The sequence below is a fragment of the Phaenicophaeus curvirostris genome, chromosome 20 (assembly GCF_032191515.1).
Source record: "Phaenicophaeus curvirostris isolate KB17595 chromosome 20, BPBGC_Pcur_1.0, whole genome shotgun sequence".
In the NCBI taxonomy this organism is placed as follows: domain Eukaryota; kingdom Metazoa; phylum Chordata; class Aves; order Cuculiformes; family Cuculidae; genus Phaenicophaeus; species Phaenicophaeus curvirostris.
The window spans coordinates 11,952,265-11,974,774 of NC_091411.1; the positions used below are offsets into that span (position 1 = coordinate 11,952,265).

A 22,510-nucleotide genomic window follows, 5' to 3' on the forward strand; every position below is an offset into this window, starting at 1 on the left:
TTAACTATTTTCAGATATTCAGATGAAAGCCATTATTGAAAGCAGCATTTATTATGATTTAGTAGCATTTTTTGTTTGCTTATCAATCATATTTACAACTTTATCACTATACAGTCCTTGGAACACCAGAGTTCCAGTGGCAATGCAAATTTCTTCCGGCTAAGGATCTACCTTATAGCTTTAAATTCATATTTTAACAAATGTCTGTGAAAAAATAGAATTGAAAAATAATTCCTGTCCTATGGGTGTAGTGGAAAAGAAGTACTGAAGCTGGTTTTACTAGTATAAAATAAATAAAGGGAAGGAGGAGGTAGAGTGAGGCGGCCTACTTTCTTTGTCCCTGATTTTATTGATCAGATCTACTAATTACATTGAACCAGGTAGCTCTTCCTAAGTGTTTAAAATCAAATAAATAAATGAATCTGGGTACTTTTAACGAGGCAGTATCATTTACAAGTGTTTCTGTGTGTCACAATCCCTCTACTACTATTAGTTCTCAATATTTAATAAATAAATAAGTGGTCAGTAAAGACAGAGCAAGAGGGAGGCAGAGGAGAAATGACGCTAATGACCAAATCAACCTGTAAAAAGCAGCCCTGCTCTGACTGGAGCCCCAGCCATCAGCTGAGTGTCAGGCAGGAGAGCCAGGCAGAGCCGGGGGAGGCAGTGGAGGGGTTGGCGAGCCGGAGACTGGCAGCATCATTGGTTTGAACAGGCCGTGATTGATTTGTCACCAGAGGCCCATTTGACTGGGTGAAAAGCCCTTCTGATCTCAATCTCTCTCTGCCTCCTTACCTCTGCTGTCCCTCTTTCCTTCCCTGCATTTTGGCACTGGCACAGCAGCTGGGCAAGGGGGCTCAAGTGGAGGCTGACAGAGAGCGAAAGGGTTGAAGGTCACTGCTGCTGAAACTCCATAACGACTGACAAGGGAGATCCAGCTCGGCACACTCCTCACTTTCTGTCTTGCCTTTAGAACTCCAGAGGTTTACAAAGCCCAAGATACACATCCACACAAACACACCAACACACCGTTCCCCAAACAGAGACGCACAACCAAAGCCTCTCTGCTCTCTCTTTTCCTCGCTCTCTGTCTCTCCACACACACACACGCACACACACCACACACGCACTCTCTCTCTCCCCACCCCTTCCACCTTCCTGTTATCTGTGGCTGGGAGAAACCTCTAGATCTACAAATATTAATTACAAAGGACAACGAAAGGTAAGAAGGCGTCAATTATCCAAAGGTGTTGTGATGTTATTTCAAGTCAATTGCAAATGTGTGAGGGGGAAGATTTCGCCCCAGTGATTCCTGTCTGCTTGGCTGATGGGGACCGGAGCCGCTTCCTTCCCAGAACTGCTGCAGCTATGCCTTAAACCACACACTTTCCAGCAGGAGCCATCAGCATGGGCCTTTCTGAATTCTCTCTTTATTTCCTTCGTTAAGGCCATTAGGCAAGTTGGAATTTGTATGAAAAGGATCCTATGGGAATACTGTCTCCAGGGTAGGTATTTTCATGACTTTCCACATCCTGGGGCTCTCTCTGTATCTCTTCTCTTTCTCTCTCTCTTCTGTTAGATGGAGCTTTAAAGGAGGCTGCCCTCATCTTCCAGCTAATCTGGGGGAAGGATATATTCTGAACTGCATATGTTGAGGGAAAAAATATTTTATTTCGTTTATAAAGTGGCAGTCGCGAAGAAATTGTGAGACCTTTCCTGCTTAATTTTGTTAATGGGCTTTGTTATTAGCATTATTATTCCTAGCTGTTTTCAGTTTTTTTCTCACACAAGAGTTTTTAATGACAATTGCCTTCGTTATCCAAAAAGAAAGAGATGGCAGATCGGACAACAGCAAAATAATATTAATCAAACAAAGAGAGACTTTAAATTAAAAGGGCTGTTGTGTTCCTGTAAAAAGCAGGACAATCTCAATACTCCAGCTCATTTCACTTGGCAGAAGAACGTGGCATCAGTTTTTTAACTTTAAAATAGTTTAATGAACACGAATGGAGAAATAATTTTTCTGTGTATTTAGCAGTCTGTAAAGAAGAGAGAATGCTTTAACTTTGATCGCCACAATTAGTTCCCTGGGTATCTAGAGGGGAACAGGGCAGCCCTGGGAGCCTCAGTTCTTTAGATACAAAAGCATTTAGATCGCTTTAGAGCAGTTAATCCTGAGACTGGCTAGGGTCCCTTTTGTTTTCTAACTCCATTGTGGGTTTTGTTCAGTTTTTTCTATTCGCATGATTGACTGCCCAATGGATGCTAATTATCCAAATGTCGCTTCTGTCCTTTGAGTGACTTTCTATGTATTATGGGCAACTGTCATGCATTCTGTCATTCTATATCATATTACATGTATTATCATATGAAAATGGTACTCTGCATAAAGGAAGGTGTCTGAACCAGCAGATGCTGCAAATACTTAGAGGACTTGCCTAATTTGAAAGGATTTTCTGTAGAAAAATTGGTCAGAAAGCATATAGGGCACAGTCAGAAATTGAAAGTTTATCAGGTAATTATTTTTGTCCTTTTGCTGTTTACATGGTAATGTATGAAGCATTAGCTGTCTCTGCTCCTGAAATCTGCAGCCACCTTCCTCCTCTCGAACCAGGCAACCCGTCTGTATTTATTAGAGTATGACAGCTTAAGCTAATTAAACTGATATCTGTCTAAAATAATAAGCCCAGAAAGTTAGAATAAACATTATGATTATAAGCAGAAAAGGCAGCTATACAAATGTAGCATCAATGCTATATTTTAATGATAATCTGAAATTCCTGTATGAAAAATATTGGATGTGGAATTAAAACAATAATAAAGTTCTGCAAATACATTTTTCACTGTAAATATTTTTGGCTTAGATCTTTATCTCTCTACATGATATTCATCAGGCTGAGGACTAAAACAGCTGTGAACTTGTGTATTTTTTATTGTATACACGTGTGAACATGTATTTAAAAAGATGTGAAAGGAAAGGGGTTTACTACAATTTTTCCACTAAAATAAACACACCTCAGTGTCATGTGCGTGCCAACACTTAACAGGAATGCAAGATTTATAACGATAGGGCTTTTTAGATTTGCACTCTGGGGTCCATAGAATCCACAGGCACATCCAGAGTTTCCTCTCCTAAAATGTTAGAGTAGTGGTTTATATTTGCCACTGATATGAAAAACTGGGGATATGTAATGATGAAAATCATGATCTTGAGCTTCATCAAATATATGTGTAATAACTTTCCATTAATGGTAGAGCTAAATCATGGGAAATAGGTACTTTCTGAAACAACAGACAGACACCACAGAAAGACTTGCTCTGCTGCATCAAGGTGCTTTGGAATTTTACACTGATCAAATATACATGATCAAGCTGTGCTTGTTAGGGTATGAGGGGCTCAAAACGGTCAATGATTATTGATCAGACTATTAAGTATTTGTTCACGATTCTTTATATCCCAAAAGATTCAGGGAAACGAACAGTGAAAAATTGTATCAGAGCCCACCTTTGTTTGAGATTGATGTATCAAGATAGAGTATTCATTTGCCAGATCTATTGGAAAAAAATGTGTAGTAAATTATGGCATAAGGACTCCAAGTACAGAGATTAGTATTGACTTTTTTAATTATCTTTGTGAAATTGTAAGTGCTAATTAAAAAATGTAAAGACAGTCTTTGTAGAACATGAATAGTGAATAATTGATAAGAGCAGATTTGCACAGCAAAAACAGAGATAGTCATAGCTTATAAGCTGACCTTTGCATTTTACCTTACATTTTGCTTATGCCAAAATGTTTTTAACTGAAGTTGCAATAAAAATGATGTAAGAGAATCCATAAGGTGGAAATGGAAATTCCTGTTACTCTTACAAATCAGAAGATCTTACTGAGGTGCAGTTACTGTCTTTTGGTAATTGAATAAGTATTACTCCTCAGGAGTAGTTCAAATTAAATGCAGGTTGGTTTTTAATTATTATATCATTTGGCAAAAGTCCCAGATTCTTTAAATAATAATCCTTTCTTGTTTCTTGAAATTTCCAGTGTCTGTTGCTACAAGTCCATCATCATATATATCATTTATTAGTTTAAAATTATCTGTAAAGTTTGTTCCATAATTCAAAATATTAGACATGATGAGAGTGCTAATGTATAATGCTTGCAAAATCCTGAGGCATACTTTATTTCATTTCATTATGCTGTACATTACATAAATTCACAAGAGCTTTCCTGAACACAGAAATCTCTTAAGATAAACTTACTACACATTAAAGTAAACTACTAAACACAAAGCATTATTTCTGCAGATATTTGCCTCTAAGATATGATAACATATGTCTGTGTCTGAGTCTACAAATAGAGAGATGGGTACACACACATATGTTCATACACACACACGTAGCCTCATACAGTCATATATCTCTTACACATATTTATATAAACAAATTTACATACTGCATCTTTGGTAAATCTTAGAACCAGCAATATGTATTTTGCGTTTCATTCTCAGTTGTTAATTCCCTTAAAATTACTTAATGTTTTCTCAAATGAGAATTATATTGGAAATAATCAGCCACACTTTATACTGATATAAAAAGTCTGTAAAGTATAAAACTGGTAAAATGTCACTGATTGGCTGGCAGTGCCCTTTCACCTTATTGCGTCTGACCTGCCACTTAATTAATCTGCTCTTCTGACAGTGGACAGGGTTGAAGATAAGCAGCACCATGAGCCAAGGCACTTTGATAGCTGGAAATTTATTCAGCCTTTTCTATAATATAATTTTTCTTCACTATGTTTATAAGATCTCATCATCATTAGTTCAATTTGGCTTTTATCTGATCTCTTCTTATTGCAAATATTTACGTATAAGATTCTGTGCATCCACTTCTCCATTCCTGGCTTGCTCTATTCTAATCCCTGGGCTAGGATTAAAGTTTGCATCTGGTTTCCATACCTGCTTTCCATGGTTTGAAATAATTTCTCAGAGACATGGGGTGGGCATTCAGGTAGTCCAGATAAGGGTTTATACTGACAAAATATTGACTGGATTTGGTATTCACTTATGAGGGATGACGGTAGTGCCACAAAAATCCCTGTGATGTACAGGGAATAGTTAATTAATTAAAGGACCTGCTAATTGCTACTTGAGGTACTGTGCAGAGATGATGAAGAGTGCTTGGTACAAGGTTAGGTTCTCAGTTTTGAGTGAACATTTTCATTTAAAAGATTTCTTTAAAGTACATTCTAATTTTTTTAATGTTTTCTTCAGGTTACTGTATCTAGTTCAGACTCAAGTGTTCAATTGAGCTTCAATTAATTATAATATATAGTCAGGGTTCTTTAGCTGGGCTAGATTGATGGAGAAGCTTTGTTTCATTTGGTGCAGGTGGCACTGTTTAATAAGCACAGAGAGTGAATAATGTAGTGTTTGCAAAGAGAAATAAATGCAAAATAGAGAGGTGCAATTAGATCAGCTCGCAGAAATAAAGGATAAATATTAAATGGTCAGGTATCTTGCAAATATCAAATGAAACAGCAATAAGTATCTCATTGAACACCACCATTTTAATTTACGAATATCTAAAAGCACTGCTTTAAAACAAATCTGGTAAGCAAGTCATCTGCCTTCATTAGGCAGGCGCGTTTCAATATCTGGAAAATACCAGAAGTCTCATTTTCAAACTCTCTGTGTTTTTTTTTTTTAATACTGAAATATAAGTAGAATTCGTAGTTTAAAATATAAACATGAGGACTTAAAAATTGCTTTCTAATTTGTATTATAAAATACCTTAAAGTTTGGCATTCTTTTCTTTAATTGGAGCTATGTTATATTGGAGCAAAATTACCCCATGGAAAATTAATCTGTGGAAACCTGTAAATCTTTATCAATAATTTACAAGCAAATGAGGGGCCTTGTGCTTCTCATGCATGTGCTAAAGGTGAAATAAAGTTGCTGATTACTGAAAAGAGCAACAGAATTGTAGTTAAAAAAATAAAGACCTTGAGAAGTAAAATCTTCTAATTGCATACAGAAAAGTAAAATTAAAAAAAAACCCCAACAAATAGTCCCCTGAAAATAAGAAAGAAAGGAGAAATGTTATTGGACTTAAAAAAAAGAAGTATCTAGTAGCTAAGAGAATTGTCCTGTAAGCTACTTAACAAAAGAATGGGAATGTATTAGGCATTTCAGCAACACTTCTGCATCTAAACATTTCAGCTGTAGACTGATTTTCCACAGACGATTCCCCCCTACTGCTAACCTCTTAAATACACCTATAAAATACAAAATGTTCCCAATCACCTCCAATAAAGGAAGCTTCCTTACATTAAATGAATCTAATATTTGTGTTAGAAACCTGGAGTGCTTTCTGATGTGGTTAAATTCACAAAGAAATGTGGTTGTAGAACAGAAAGGAATGTATTGAGTACATCACTCTGAATATTTGCAGATGGATACAGAGCTGTGGAAGTTTACTCATATAATATGGAATTAATCACATTCTTAGCCTCTGATTATTCAAAGGAGGCAGTACTGTTGGACTCTCTCTCTGCAAACCTTATTTTTGTTCTGTAGCCATGTTTACCAAATCCGTGATCCACCCAATCAGGGCAGCCTCTGAACCGCCAGGATTGGCTGATATTGAACTTGTAAAATGTTTATGAGAGAGTGTTTGCCTGGTAATGTAGCCCTGGGTGCCCTGCTGTCAGCATGGAATTACTGATACTATTACACACAGAAGGGGTTTGGAGGGGAGAGAGAAGGGGAGCTGGGCAGACATAGGGAACTTCCTTATCTGTTCTCTTAACATGCATTTAGACAAAATAGTTTTCACCAAACTAAAAATACCTTCCCCACTTTGTTTAGAAAAAAATCTGTCCATTTACACAAAAAAAGGCGTTCCTACAAAGAATCTTCATACACTTACTGGAGCTCTAACTGTAGAGCAAAAGGAATAGTCTGTAGTAATAGATTTTAAATATTAAGAAGCAGCTAAGCTATACTACTAGATGCAAAGAGACATTTTTTGCAATCCTTGCCATATTCTGTGCATGACATTTACTGAATTACCAGTTATCACCATTTCCTATTTTGTAGAAATTATTCTATTTAAATTATTTACTATGGTAGATGCTCAAGTCAGCCAATCATCTCTAAACACACCACCAAAAATCTGCATTCCCCAAAATTAAACTCCAAAGATGTCATAAATATACAGCTATTGACCTTCAGAATTGTATTTTTTTTACCAATTCACTGTAATAAAAATGAACATTTTGTCATCACTTTGGGAAACTGTGCCAAACACCTTAAAACACGTCACATGCCAACTTTACTTCATTTTTCTCCTCAGGGAATAGATACATCTGGAATCATAATGGCATATAAAAACCTTGACAAAATTGCACGTGAGCCCAGCCCCTCTCTCCAATACCTATCTTTTTATAACATTTAATACAATATTAATATCGGTTACTAAAAAGGCTTCCAACCTTTACATTTCTGACATAACATGTTCAAACCCATCTCTCACACTTCTTGTTCTGTTTTAAGTTCAGTGGATTTAACAGGGCTCTGGAGAGAAGATCATGTGGTTGAAGATTTCCCTCCCTCTTTGACACCCGTAGAGGCAGTTTTGGAACTGTTTAAATAGCTGTGGCTATATAAACCGAAACAGCTAAGATCACGGGCATCTTGTTTCTCTCACATCTATGGATACATGCTTGTATTTTTATCCAAAATCCATTCTTGTACCAGTGACAAAAATACTGCAGCACAACATCTGGGCTGAACGTTCTGAATCTTTTTTCCTTTTAAACTGCATTGCTTACCTTTCCTGCATATTCCTGGTTTACCAGACAAATACAATTAGCTAGTATTATATAATAATATTATTTGGTCTTTTTTTAATAGATGATTGACAGTTTTTCGAATCAAAATAAAACACATTCTCAGTTGATCATCTTTGTGAAAGTGCGCTGCTGTTTTAAGCTCAGTTTGCTCCTGAGACATCCAGAAATCCTGTTCCATCAGGGGAAAAGGGGGAAATCACAGATCCAGCGGATTCCATTCACTCCCCAAAATGCTTGGCTTAGCTAATATTTAATAGCTGATTCCTGGACTGACAGTTTTACTGCATGCTCCTATAAAACATTCATCAGCTGATACTGCAAAGAAACGGAATTTGAGAACTTTGCAAATTTTGCTTTATTATTGTGTTTGTAATTAATACCACACTGGAAGAACCTCAGGCAGCTCCCTGTATGTCTTTGTTCATGTCAGAATGGTGATAGCAACCTCTTTTTGTTACATATTTAACAGCTTTGAAAGATATTTTTTTAAACACCAAATGTACCAGACAGCTTTAAAGCAAGGGACATTAAATAGGTTGCCAATTATTCATTCAGCAGCTCTCTGTGCGTCAAAAAATTGCATACCACCAAATTTCCTGTGACTCATACACCATTTCTACACTAACTGGATAAGTATAGTGATCATTTAGAAAAAGAAACAGATATAAAATCCTTCTTGCCCTCAAATACTGCAAAAAATCTTAAAAAAATGTATTAATTTACAATTACGAGATAGCGTTTGTGGCGAGAAATCTGCTGTTTTAAAACTGAATAGTGTTGCTTAATCGGATTATTTCATTATTTTCTTTCACTTTAAAATGACCCAAAGTGTCTAACTCGGTGTGCAAGAGGTGCAAAAAAGTGATAAATGAATGGAGCAATAATTTCCCTGAATCGTTTCAAGTCAGTCTATAGAGCAACTAAGTCTGAAGCATGTTAGTCTGTCTCCGGCAATTCCAGGAGATGAAGAGCTGAGCTGAGCTCCACTTGCTGACAAGAAGCAAACTGTCTCACATTTTAGGAGAACATCATCATTGCCTATAAAAATGAAGAAGAGACAAAATAAATAAAACCAGTTAATGTTGTAGTTAACTTGCAAATCAAGTAAATCTGTTGGTACAGTATTTTAGAAATAAATGATAACAGCGTCACAGCAAACACACATTTCTGAACATATAAGCGTTCTGATTTTGATTTAATGGTATATCAGCGTCAACTATTGCTTCCTTTGCTGGTACACACTTCCTGATGCCTACTGTGAAGGGTGCCCATATTTACAACTGAGTAAGATGATTAATTACACCTTGTCAATCACGGTGCATGAAGACATAACACCACAGCAGACAATGAAGAAGATGCCTGAAGCTACAATTACATTTTAATTCATAGTTTATTGTATGTTCCCATATATCGCAGTCTAATAACCGTAGGGGCATCGAAAACATATGAGATATCAATCACTCTGCCCCCTGGTCTTTCATGTTTATATTATTCCACAGCCTTTAAATTACCATAAGTAGTTACTCATTTTCTAAGCTTTCTTCTCTTCTCTCTTACCTTTTGCTTCCATTTATCTTTTATTCTTAGTACCTTTATCCAACAGCTCTAAGTATTTGATGGAAGTTTGTAGCTCCCTTAAAATCTGTAACAGACAACCTGAAACCCAGCAATTAGCAAAGACAGCTTAGACTTGTGTTCCTTTGTTGAAGGAGGCGTTGAATCTTTTGTTCTGATTTAGTCACGGTAGCTGGGTGGAAGCTGGTACCTCATTATGTGGTTGGTCTGTTTGTCTGGTAGGTAGCAGATGGTACTGGAGATGACGTTACTAAGAGAGGCAGGGAAGAGAAACTCAAGACCTGTGATTTGTTCACCTGTCACCTATAACAAAATACAGGTTAAAAGACTTTATTACTAGCTGCACCATTTTTTTAAATGAAAAAACTAATTTGAGATGAGTCTCCGTTTGAGTCTAAAGATTATTTCGCTATTGCAATTTTTCTGTTGCTCATTATTCAAGAATACCCTGGATTTTATTCTGAACAATGTAAATGTCATTCATGTGTCAGTGTGTACATTAGCAGCTTTGTGTTTACATTCTGTTACTCTCCTTGTGTTTTGGTAGCAAGGGCTGGATGTCTTCTTGTGTTTGTATATCCATTAAGAAGATAATCAGAGATAGCCTGTGAACCGGGGGTCACGCCACACCTTTTTGACATGCTATTGGTATTATTGTTTCCAACCACTTAGGCAACACTGTTACATAAAAAATCATGGTTTATTTCCATTAAATATATAAAATCTTTTTGATAATTAGCAATGTCAGACAGCGTACAAACATGTGACCTTTCTTAACTCCAAAATGTGTGTAATCAGTTATGTGACAGGGAATTAAAACATCTAAAGATGGTATAGTTTGCAGCTGTAGGTAAGGATGCGTACAGCAAACTGCTGAAGTACAACACAACACAAGGGTGCTCCATGATGGCATATATGGTGTCCAGTGAGCAATATTCCACATCTCTGCTCTTGGGGGCAGATCTCCCTGTCACAGAGAGTATTTGAAATGTCTCACAATTTAACAGAGGAAGGGAAAGATTATTTTATCAAGATAAATACTGTATAGCTCCACTAATTCTATTTTAAAGTTCTAATCATAATTAAAACATGAATTTCTGTTGTTTCCAAGGCCTGGCTTCTTTGGATAGTTCCCACAGATGCCGAATTGCTTGCATTCTGTATGGTTTCTTGAGAGGTCGTATGGCTATTCCATATGCATTTCTACAGGAGACACTTTGTTCTCCTCTGTGACATGCAAATGTATTTAACTACTCAGAGCAAATCCAGCAGAAAGATTATAAAAAGCCTAGATTATTGTAAGAACAGAACACGTAAACCTGGCAAAGTCTGACTATAAACATTCCAGTTTTAGCAAAAATAGCCTTAACTGTGCTGAACCTGTAAGAGGCAAATCACTGTCACAAAACAGCAGCTAACAGCAATACGCTAAGTGATGTAATGATTTGCAGTTGTGGATTAAGCAGCGAGTCTCGTGATCTCAGGTGTGCTCTCGGGTTCACTTTCCGTCGTGCTACCTTTTCTAATATAATCAGAAGTGTGATGTTTGCCATCTTTAATACTAATTAGTCCTTCCTTACTACCCATCACCTGGATAAATATTTAGACATCCCAAACAGTTTCCCCAGTGTACTCTTTGTCTTTTCTGGAGACTTCCTGAAGTTCTTCTCAGGTTCAGAGGAGACTCTTTCCTGTCATGGTGTAGTAGGCACAGTGGTGTTGGGCTGACAGGTGGACTTGATGAGCTTAGAGGTCTTTTCCAACCTCAGTGGTTCTTCCAGTCTGCTTGGAAACAGGAGCAGGGAGAGCCCTCGGGTCAGCGGAAGCCTCACAAACTTGAATGACACCAACGATTATATTCTAATGGTGAATATTTTTCATATGAATAGGTTTTTCCCCCAGAGGGTGGTGGAGCACTGGAACAGCTCCACAGGGAAGCAGTCACGGCATCAAGCCTGAAGATATTCCAGAAGCATTTGGACAACACCCTCAGACACAGGGTGTGGATGTTGGGACTGTTTTATGCAGGGACGGGAGCTGGACTCAATGATCCTTGTGGGTCCCTTCCAACTCAAATCATTCTATGATTGTATGATAATAAGCATTGCTGGATAGCAAAATGGTTTAGGTGTCATGATTTCAGAGAGTGGGGAGCAGGACGGGTATGGTGCGGGGCCAGGTGACCGGTGGTGGCCCCATGCCTCCCAGCCCGAGCACATGCTGGTGGGCCAGGGCACAGCGGGCAGCGGGTGTGATGTGGTGCGGGCCCTGTGCCTCCCACCCCAAGCACGTGCTGGCAGGCCCAGGCAGGGTGCGGTGCCAGCCTGAGCACATACCGGTGAGCCTGGGCACAGCGTGGATGCAGGGCCAGCCTGAGCACATAGCAGCGGGCACAGCGCAGTGCGGCCAGAGCCCAGCACATGTTGGCGATGCGGTGCGGGGCGATCCCAGCCCAGCACATGCCAGCGGTGCTGTGCGGGGTGGTGTGGGGTGGCGCGGGGCCATCCCGGCCGGCACATGTCGGCGATGCGGGGCGTTGCGGGGCGATGCGGGGCGATGCGGGGCCATCCCGGCCGGCACACGCCGGCGATGCGGGGCGTTGCGGGGCGATGCGGGGCCATCCCGGCCGGCACATGCCGGCGGCGCGGTGCAGCGCGGCACATGCCGGCGGCGCGGGGCGGCGCAGCCAATGGCGTCGGGGCAGGACATGATGTCAGCGGGGCTCTAGAAAAGGCGCGGAGCCTCGCGCGGGGCCCGGGCTGCAGACGCGCGGCGGGCGCTCGGAGGGCGCGGGGCGGGCGCAGGGCGGCGGCGGCGGCTCCGCTCCCGGCTCCGGTTGCCCCGCGGCCCCGCGCCGCCGTACGGAGAGAGGGGGGCCGCCGAGCGCCCGTCCCGTCCGGTGCCCGTCCAACTCCTTCCCCCGGCTTTTTCTTTTCCCGATGCGCCCGGGCGGGCCGGGGGAGGAGCGGGGGAAGGAGCAAACGTTGCCCCCGAGCCGCCGGCGCCCCGGCCCGTGAGCTCGGGGGGCGCCCGCCCCGGCAGCGCCAGCCCGCGCCCCGCCCGCTCCGCGCCTTCCTCCTCGACGTTTCGCACAGTACGATGTGGAGGGCTTGTCGTTGTTGTTATTTTTTTTTAATTTATTTCTCACCGAAGATGGTTTAAATTTTTTGATATTTCTATTATTTATTAATCCCTCCCGACCGTAAACCTGCCCAGCCTGCTGCCGGCCGGGCCAGAGCGTAAAGGCTGGGACCGCACCTGGGGCGATGAGCCCCGCGCTGAAGAAGCCTCCTAGAGGGACGTGCCGGGGCCGCGCGACAGACTAGAACCGAGCCCCGAAGCTTACACCGCCGGTTCTCCCCTCTCCCTCGTCCCCATCGCCTTTCCTGCACCCCGTCCCCTCGAAACCTCGGATCGGTGCCTGCGCTGCGCTCCGGACACCTCTGCCGGGGGAAAAGCTGGGAGCCCGAGGAGAGACGGGGCGGCCGTGCTAGATGCATGGGGGAGGGCTGCGGTTAATGCAAGTTCTGGGCTCCTGCAGGGACCCCGACAACTGTCAGCGGCAGCAGCAGCTCGGGGCCTCCTCCTCCGCTTCCTCAGCGATGCTTTTCCACAGCCTGTCCGGCTCGGAGATGCACGGGGTCATCGACGAGATGGATCGGAGAACCAAAAGCGAAGCACCCGCCATCAGCTCGGCTATAGACAGGGGAGAGACCGAAACGGTAGGAGGACGGAGGAGTGGGGAGTCATTCAGCCCTCTAAACGTTATAAACCCCTGAAAGATACAGCTTTTCCCTTAAAATAACAGATCGAGGGGGGAACTCATCCAAAATGCCAAATTAGAAGAAAATTGAGCATAGAGGCACCCCAAAAGATTAACTAAAACCGTGGGGAAAGGCATGAAACTGTTAATTATTAATAATATGCGTAGTAATAGTAATGCTTGAGTGAAATGAACGGTACTGCTCTTGTGAGAAAATAGAAAGATAGACCAGCGTTTTGGTAGCTTCCAAGAACTCTTTCCCTTCCCCCAGCCTGTCCGGCCTTCCAAAGTTTTTAGGAAGAGGCAAAGTATGCTTTTATGCAGATAACGTTTTGGCACAGCAAATTTTTTGTCTGCAGAATGGAAACGAAAACATCAAAGAATCCAATTCTGTGTTATTTTTTCAGGTAGGATGTCTATACTGAGGTAGACTTTGTAGCATTTATAAACAAAACAAAAAAAAAACCCCAGACCCAAACTCAAGTGCCTTTAAAATAATGATTTTTAAAAATAATTGTAATATGTATGAACACTGGGTTTGCAAACGGAACTAGAAGATGTGTTTCAGGGAGAAGGCTGGATGGAAATTTTTATAACTTTACCAGTTTTTATCTTATGTCTGGTGATGCGTAGTACTTGTATATTAATGCATTTAGATAATGAAAAGATACATCCTTCCAAGCAGAGTTAAGCTAGCAAAGTGGAAGAGATTTCTGAAGTGTGTTAACTGATTCAATATTTTGTGTGCTACTTTTTTGTTAAGAAACGATAATTCTGAAGTGAAGTGATCCCGTATTTTGCTAGAATGCTGCTTTGTAAGCTGATATGGGTATATGCAAGAAAGATATCTGTTCTTGTTTTTTTAAACTTCATTAGTATGTGTTTGCTCTCTTAATGCTATGTAGAAATTTACTTAAAGGTGACAGTGAGAGTATTTAATCCTGAAATACTGGTAAAGAGACTTTATGCTGTAAGGGGGGAGTGTGATTTCTAATCTAAATGAGTTTGGTTTTCTTTGGGAAAGTTAATGTTTTCCCGTACAATAAAACAGTATCAAATTATCTTATACAATATTGTGGCATGATACCTTTATATACCACTGTATAAGGTGTATGCATACACGTGTATAAAATAAATAGTGGGACAGAATGCTGGATCCTTAAATACCATTTCTGGGTCTCAGAATATTTTTTTCACTGGAAAAACAAAACGGAAAAATCGTATTTCATTTGAAGTGGATTTAGATGAAACTAATTTGGATAGAAATCGGTCCCTAATCAGAGTTCGGTTAGTGCCTTAAAGAAATAAGCTCTCGGTGACTTGTGTGGCTAACAAACCGCTGTAGTGCCGTGATTTTATTTATATGTAGTTCTGATAGTGGTAATGGTGTAGTGCAAACAGGGGTTCTCGTAGCGATGGGATTTCCTGATCTCTGCGAGTACTGGGTGAAAGTAATCAGGCCAGCATATGCTGAAAAAAGTACCTTCGTTTTGTGGCGATTCTCTCCTCTTTAGCTGTCTTTTCTTTTTGCTTTTGCAAGGACTTAAGGCTCTAGAGAAGGTAAAAGTAAACAAACAACTTCTCCCACCTCCCCGCATCAAAACAAACTGCGTGTTTGTCACGTCTGTAAAAAAAAAAACAAGACAAAAAAAGTGTTCCGGGCTCTGTTGCCCAAGAACAAACCCTCAGCGGGCTTTGTGCACGGGGAGAGCGAGTCCGAGCGGAGCGGGCGCTGCGGGCTCTGCCACCCCCGCTGCTGCGCTCAGGGTGTCGGCTACAAAAAATAAGCCTTCATAACTGGTTTCCGATATTTTTTCTCTTTCTTTTTCGGTAGAAGTTGTCAGAATATGCATGTATTTGGGGTTTTTTTGCAGGGTTTCGATTGGGTTGCGATTTGACACTAAACTATTAAATTATATAGGGGTTACATTTAGTTTTATTGCTTCCAAGTTTATCCCAGCATAATCTAAAGTGCTCTGTTGTTTTTTCCCTGCTTTCTTTCCTGTACGTTTCCCACTATTTCGTTTTCCTGATAAAACATTGTGCACCTCGGACTTGGTAACGCTCGGCTCCTTGGCGGTTTCATTCCCTGGTGCCTCAGAGCTTTGGGTCACAGCGGATCCGGATCCGTGTCGCTTGGAACCGGCTTGCAGGGAGATCTGGGTCTGTGGCGCGGTGACTGCTAGGGGGGCTGATCGTAATTCACCCGGAATTTTATAGCTAGGAAAATACGCACACAGACACGTTCCACATACACGCACTCACAGAGCATTAACTGTGCAGCCACTCTCCGTATATCCAGAATAATAAATTTTAGAATTAACTATACACGATTTGCCTACTCTCTGCTTATTGCGCCTTTTCATGGACAGCATCTTTACTTGTTATGGGACTGGAAAATCCACAAAGGAAAAACAAACAAAAAACCTGCTCTCATCCGGACGCCTTCCCTAAACCCCAGGTTGTTGTTGTTTGATCCCCACCCCAGGGAGGTGCGATGCTGCGGGACTGCGGGGACCGGGGCTCCTCTGCTCCGGCCAAGCCCCCGCGATGGAGAGAGGAGGAGAGGAGAGGCCGGGGCCGGCCGGGCAGGGGCAGGGGGAGGGGAGCCAGCACAGGAGTTTCTCCTCTCGCTAACGGTCTGTAATTGTTTCCCCCAGCAGACCATGCCTTCCATCAGCAGTGACCGGGCTGCCCTCTGCGCCGGCTGCGGGGGGAAAATATCCGACCGCTATTACCTCCTGGCTGTGGATAAACAGTGGCACATGCGCTGCCTCAAGTGCTGCGAGTGCAAACTCAACCTGGAGTCCGAGCTCACCTGCTTCAGCAAGGACGGCAGCATCTACTGCAAGGAGGATTACTACAGGTACAGCCCCTCCGCTGGGGGGGACCCTGCCGAGCCCCGTCCTGGGGGGCACCCGTGGGGCTCCCAAACCTCCCACCGGAGGCTCGTGGTGGGGATGGGCTCCGCGTTCCCGGGAGGGGCTCACCGGGTACCGAGGGCGCCGGGGGCTTCAACAGGCGACCCGTCCCCAGGGTTCTTGGGCTGCGGAGGGAAAGGCAACGACCAAAGGCCCCGGCCCGGAACGGCCCCTCGCCCTCGGGAAGGAGCTCGGCCGCGGGGTGGGAAGCGGGTCGGGGCCCCCCCGGCTCCCTGCCCGGAGCCAAGCAGCCCCGCCGCCGTCCCGGCTGAGGCGGCCCGGGCCCCGCAGCCCCTCTCCCTCTGCTGCCCTCCGGGCGGCCCCGACGAAGGGGGGAGGCGGGGGGGATGCGCCTCTCACCGTCTCCTCTGGCCGTTCTGTTTTGCAGGAGGTTTTCGGTGCAGAGATGCGCGAGATGTCACCTGGGGATTTCTGCCTCCGAGATGGTCATGAGGGCCAGGGATTTGGTATATCACTTAAACTGCTTCACTTGCACCACTTGCAACAAGATGCTGACCACCGGCGATCACTTTGGCATGAAGGACAATCTGGTGTACTGCCGCCTCCATTTCGAGACTCTCATCCAGGGGGAGTACCAGGTGCATTTCAATCACTCGGATGTAGCTGCTGGGAAGGGCCCGGCGTTGGGAGCGGGCTCTGCCAACACTTTGGGACTGCCTTATTACAACGGCGTGGGGACTGTCCAGAAGGGGAGACCCAGGAAAAGGAAGAGCCCGGGGCCTGGGGCAGATCTGGCAGCCTACAACGCAGGTAAGAGACCCCAATCATCCCCCACAACAGTTCAAAGTGTTTGTTTCTGTTCACTTCCAAAGGGGGATTTCCGTTTATTTTAGCTTAAACCGTTAATAATAGTTTAGCTGCGGCATAATTATTGAGATCAAGTGCTGTCAAACTGCAATTACAGAAGCTAATATGTTAGCATTTTTCACTTCAGCTGGAAATAAAATGTTTTGAATCAAGGTCATCTGGTTAAGGAGGGGGAGAAGGGGGAGCGCAGCCTGAAATAAAATCTGGAAACCAGAGATTGTAAGTTAGCACTTCAGAGAGCTGTGAATTTTCTTTAGTAGCTACACTCAGAGGCTGCTGATGGGTGAATTATTCTGCCCCTGTCCTGAGGTCTTGCACCTCAGAGCTCTGGGAGGAGAGGGAGGAGGGGTGAGAGAGTGGCTGTTCCCAGACGAGCTGCGGGGCTGGGGTGCCCGCCGGGACTGGCAGAGCTGCAGGTTCCCTTGGGAGCCTCCAGCTTCGGCTGGGCTTCTGTTCCTCAGATGGGACTCGGAGAAGAGTCGGGAAACTCGCGGCATCCCCTCTTTAAGCCCTCGCTGTCCCGGGCCGCAGCCCCTGCTCTTAACCGAGAACAGCAGCGAGAAGGAAGGGAGCGGACCTGGCAGCGGCCGCGAGCCTCCAGTCTGCAGAAACCGTCTCCCGGGCTCTGCTGGAGCTTCAAACTTTGTGATGCGTTCCCTCGTCTAACCTCCCCACCACAGCCCCGTAATCCTGCAGGAGAGGGAATTCGAGCAGCCTCCTGCCCTCAAATCCCCCTTCCCCTCGCCCCTGTAACTGCCCCCCAGCACGGCTCCTCGTGTGCGAGAGGGAAAAGCGTTGGGACAAAAGGAAATTCTCAGATCTCGGCTGTATTAGAGGGATTGCAGGCGGAGGTGCGTTTGCCTCCGAGCGGGTTTCCCTGCGCTGCGCGCTCAGCGGTCCCGACAGACCCTGGGGACGAACCTCGCTCCCTTCCCTTGTGCTGCTCGCGCATCCCCTGCCCCTCTCCAGCCTTTCCAGCGCCTTCTCTTTTGTGATCCGCCAGCTTCAGCCGTGGCCCACGGGGCATAGATTTACCTTAAACGGTTTTTTTGTTATTTTTTTTTTTTAAATTTTTCTTTTTCCCGGATTGGGTGTTAGGTAAAGGCCAAGTTTGCTGCGGTTCGTTTGGGGCTGCCGGGGGGGTTTGCGCCCGGAGCCGGAGCGACAATAGCGACGAGCGGTTTGCGGGGAAATGGCAGGGAGGAAAGGGGCATCTCTAACTGGCAAGCGCACCTCGGGACCAGCGTTGCCAGCTACGATTGGTTTAACTAATTGCTGAATAATTTGGAAACGGTGCAAAATTCGGTAGCGGTCCCAGTGGTGGAGGTTGATGAAAGGTGTACGTAGCGTTCTCCCGAGTAACAGCTGAGCTTTAAAACACACATAAAATATGCGTCTTGCCCGCTTAAAAACGTCTCCTTTTCGGAGGGATTAGGTTTTAATTGTCCTTCCGCTGTCTCCCTGTGCAGGGCAGATGTTCAGATTCAAAGGACCCGTAAACCGAGCCAGCGGCATCTGTCCTGGATGGGAGCACAACCTGAGAAATCTTACTGCTCCCTGACTCCCTAAATAAACCGTCTTTAACTCTGCTTTTAAAAATTCGTTTTCAAAATAATTGCCCTCCGATTTCATGGCCTTTTAATTTTTGCTCAGAGCCAGCAGCTGAAGCTTAGGAGACCTTCCTTAAGGAACCTTTGGCTTCTTTGCTTAAACTGTTTATCTACTTAACTGTTTGCTAAACCAATAATCGATTAATTTATGCGATAAGAAGTGCTATTGATCTTGGAATTCAGGCCCGTTGATGGAAAATTTCACAAACCAGCAAATTATCGCAAAGCTTTTGATTTTGTTCCTTTTAAAGGGAAACTGAAAGTGTGATAGTTTTTTATTTTTAATGGAACTTCTCATTTTCTTCTCAGAAACGCACAATATCGTCCTCTGAGGAGATCTGTTGCTGGCAATTTGTGTAGAATACTTTGTGTAAATAAATCCACACTCAGAGGCGGTGGGAAAAGGGGGACCTGTAAACGGGAGCAGAGTTGAGACTGGAATTATTTCGTAAATTGCACCAAATATTCATCTCCAACGCGAAATGGACTGACTCTTTTTTTTTTTTTCCCTCTACTTAAACGAGGCTCGCTTTGCACTGGGATGATGGGTTTTAGATGTGGATGGAGCCTGACAAGTGGAAAATAGCTTAGAAGGATGCTGAAACTTCAAAAAGATTTCTTTTTCTTTCTTTTCTCTTTCTTTTCTTTCTGTTTTTTCCTTTTTTTTTTTTTAAAGTGTGTTCCTGTGATCATAATTTCTTCTTTCACTTGTTGGAATGGAGTTTGATGGGTTTTTTTAGGTCAGTAAATCAATGGCTGAAAGCTTGCTGAACACAGAAGCACCTGTAAGGAATTCTGAATACTCCCTTTGTGAATTAGACCCCAAACCTCCCACAGCCTGCTATATTTTATTCATTTGTATCTAGCCTGTCTTTAACGATGAATACACTAAAATACCCTCAAAAATGACAGGCTTACTGTGCAGGCTTGGGGCACCACGGGCTGATAAACCTCCCCCAGTCAGTGCAGACAGCGAGGATATTCAGAAGTATTTCCTCCCTTTACGAGCGGGAAGACACGCAGCGTTTCAGTGAGGGGACCAGGCAGGTGGGGAGTGGGTTTTGGGGGTGTGTGAGGGGGTACAGAGGCCGGGAGCGGGGTTTTTGGGTGCAAGAGGGGGCTGCAGGGGCAAGGACCGGGATTTTGGGGCTCGGAGGGGGCTGTTTATCGGGGAGGGGAGCTGCGGAGGCCGGTCGGGGGGTTGGGGGTACGCGGGGGCTGCAGAGATGGGAACCGGGCTTTTGGGGTGACGGGACCAGGGTTTGGGGGTGCGGGAGGCTGCTCGCCGGGGGCCCCGAGCCGGGCTGTGCCAACACAAATGAGGGAAGCCGGGAAAGTTTTGAAGCGCGAATTTCCCTTTCTCTCCTCATTTCCCCTGGGAGCAAAAGCTGAGAATAAGCTTCCCTGTGCCTGCAGTTGCCGAGCGAGCAAACGGCAGCCGGAGCTTAGAAGCGGGTGTCTAGCAGCGATTCCCTAGGAGAAACCCCAGCCCTCCCTCCGGCCCCGTCTCCGAGCGGGCTCCCCGGGGAGGAGCCGAGCAGCCCGGCCGGGGCCGCCCGGGTTAATCGCGGCGCCCCGGGGCTCCCCGCGCCCGCACCGGCCATTCACCGCGGTTAATTGAGGGGAAAAGGCCCGGCGGCCGGTGCCCGGGGCGGCCCCGCAGGCGCCGAGGGGAGGGGGGACCCAGCCCCGGGGCAGCGGGGCGCCGGCCCTTTTGTCCCGGGGTTCCTAATCCCGGCTCTCCGCTCCCGCGGGGCTCAGCGCGGAGACGGTCGCTCCTTAAGACGGGATTTATCTCCCTCCTCCTGGAAGCGCTTCTTGCGGTGTCGAGGCTTAGGCAGCGCTTTCTGCGCCCGGGGCTCAGCGGGGTCCCCTCTTCTCGGGGCTGCCGGGCGCCTCAGAAGCAGCGAGGGGCGCCCCGCCTGCTCCAAGGGCCACAGCTTCGCCTCTCCTGATCCCAGGAGCTCAGGCTTTTGCCTTCTCCAGAAGTCTCCTCCTTTCACCTGGGAGAAAGCCTCTCTTGCTGTCCCAGGTTGCGTTCGGAGGGCTGGCTCACTGTTGTCCCGTCCAAGGATGTGGATCCCGCAAAGTCCTTCACACGCTCCTGCCCGACAGCAAACGCGCTGCACCCCTGCCTCGACCAGTTAGTTAATCACAAGTTCCCTCTCCAGGCAGCAGAAGGTTAAAACACCCCCTTGACTCTTGTTACGGAAGGAAAGGGTTGTGTGTTCCTGAGCCCCTGGATACAGGGAGCTGATGCAGGCACCAAATGTGCCTCTTGTTTCATCACTCTTTCAGAATCAGGATTAGTTTGCTTTCTTTCTGGGTAATTGGTAATTTAACATGTCAAACACAAGAACAGAAGTTCCCCCGAAGGAAATTTCTGTCTTCTTCAGGCACCATAAAAGTAGTGACCTGCTAACTACTAAGTGTGTGCTTTGTCCTGAATCCAGGCATGTGGGGGGGAATGACCATCTGAGTGTGATAGAGCTTTCCTAAATTTTCTTCTTCCGTAGTGCTTGTCATGAAGATAACAGTACATCCTGCTTTACACGCGTGTCACTGCTTTTGGAGGTGGCTTCACATGTTATTCTGCAGAGGGTATTTTGGGCATCAATATCAAAAATATACCATTTTACTCTTGATTTCCAGTGGTGCTTTCCATGGACATCACCATCTTATGGCCAAGAGGATGTTTGTACCATGGTGCTGGTGGTGAGGGCTGCAAGAGCCTGGCCTCTGGCCAGACCAGCTGGGGGACAGGAGGGCAATGGCCTGGATGTGGGGACTGAAGGAGAGTCACGAGGACTTCGGAGAAGTTCTAGGGTCAAAAAGAGACTTGGCACCACTTCAGAATTTGTTTTATCACAAAATAAGAATGAAATATTAGTCAGTTTAAAACTCCTCTATTCAACTGGAATTTCACCAGTTGTATTTCTGCAGTCCCAGCAGGAGCCCTAGTTAATGCAGTTGAATGGAAATCTTAGGGACGGGTAGTTTAACGGATCCTTTGGGAGATACACAGGGATACCACAAAGGAACAGGGAAGAGGTGCCTGAAATTCAGAGGGTTGCGTGAGGAGTCTGTACAGTGTTAGTCTTATGTCATGATGCTTTTTCCAGAAACTCCTCAGCTCTTAAAATCTCCACGTGCCCCAACCCTTGGCCCATTCTCTGTGCCTGCAATGCCTGTAGACGTTCCGGGTGCCAAGAGAGATGCATGTAGTGTTAGACCTACCAGAACAGCACCACAACCAAATATGAGAGGGGAATTGGCACTAACTGGGAATATTTGTCATATCGGGTGATGCTTGGGGGTACCTGAACCACTTGTGCAAGGCAATGAACAGCAGGCACCCTCGTGCACTTTTGAAATCTGTCCTGGAACTTTCTTCATAGAAAAGGACAATAGCTTGCCAGTATCAAATGGTACATATTTACTGTCATTTTAATATTGTTTTTATTTAGTAAATGTGGAGGTAAAACCATGAAAAATTAAAAGAATAAACTGTTGGCTATCCTGTCAGGGCTGGCTGAAAAGCTGATACTCCCATCCCATTCTGGAAGGGTGTTGGATCACTTTTATTACCTTGTATCCTGAATTTCTCTCGTTCTCTATGGAACAAGTTAAAATCCAGCTACTTACAGCCCTAGGGTTTATTTTGTTGCATATAAACATGAACAGACCTCAGTCCTTCAGACAGGTATTATGATGCAGTTCCTCCTGAGTCTCTGCCTTGCTCTTTCTGGGAGGGTTTGAAAGCATTTAAGATAACACACGGAAGTCTTTTCCATTACAAATATCTAAAATTCTGGGAGTACATTTTAAGACCAAGCACTGCTTGGTTTTACATTTCCATAATAGAATTTGCTATGAGCAATATAGTTTCTGTTATTCATCCCAGTCTTTACATTGGGAATTGGAGCTATGAAGGAGGCTGGAGCACATGGGGTGACCCCACTTG

The 22,510-nt window shown here is 44.7% G+C and overlaps 1 protein-coding gene across 3 annotated transcripts in view; it reads left to right on the forward strand.

Annotated features, from left to right (window-relative positions):
• The first annotated feature begins 858 nt into the window (after positions 1–858).
• The window catches only part of LHX2 (LIM homeobox 2), a 33,272-nt gene continuing 11,620 nt past the window's right edge, over positions 859–22,510 (forward strand). The window contains exons 1-3 of one of the 3 annotated variants that reach the window (XM_069873376.1): positions 859–1,222; positions 15,848–16,053; positions 16,497–16,879. In XM_069873376.1, the coding sequence (XP_069729477.1) occupies positions 15,854–16,053; positions 16,497–16,879 (583 nt within the window). In that variant the 5' untranslated portion in view covers positions 859–1,222; positions 15,848–15,853. Of the gene's footprint in view, positions 1,223–12,495; positions 13,147–15,847; positions 16,054–16,496; positions 16,880–22,510 lie in introns of those variants that run through there. The other 2 variants (XM_069873374.1, XM_069873375.1) reach the window with 2 other exon arrangements.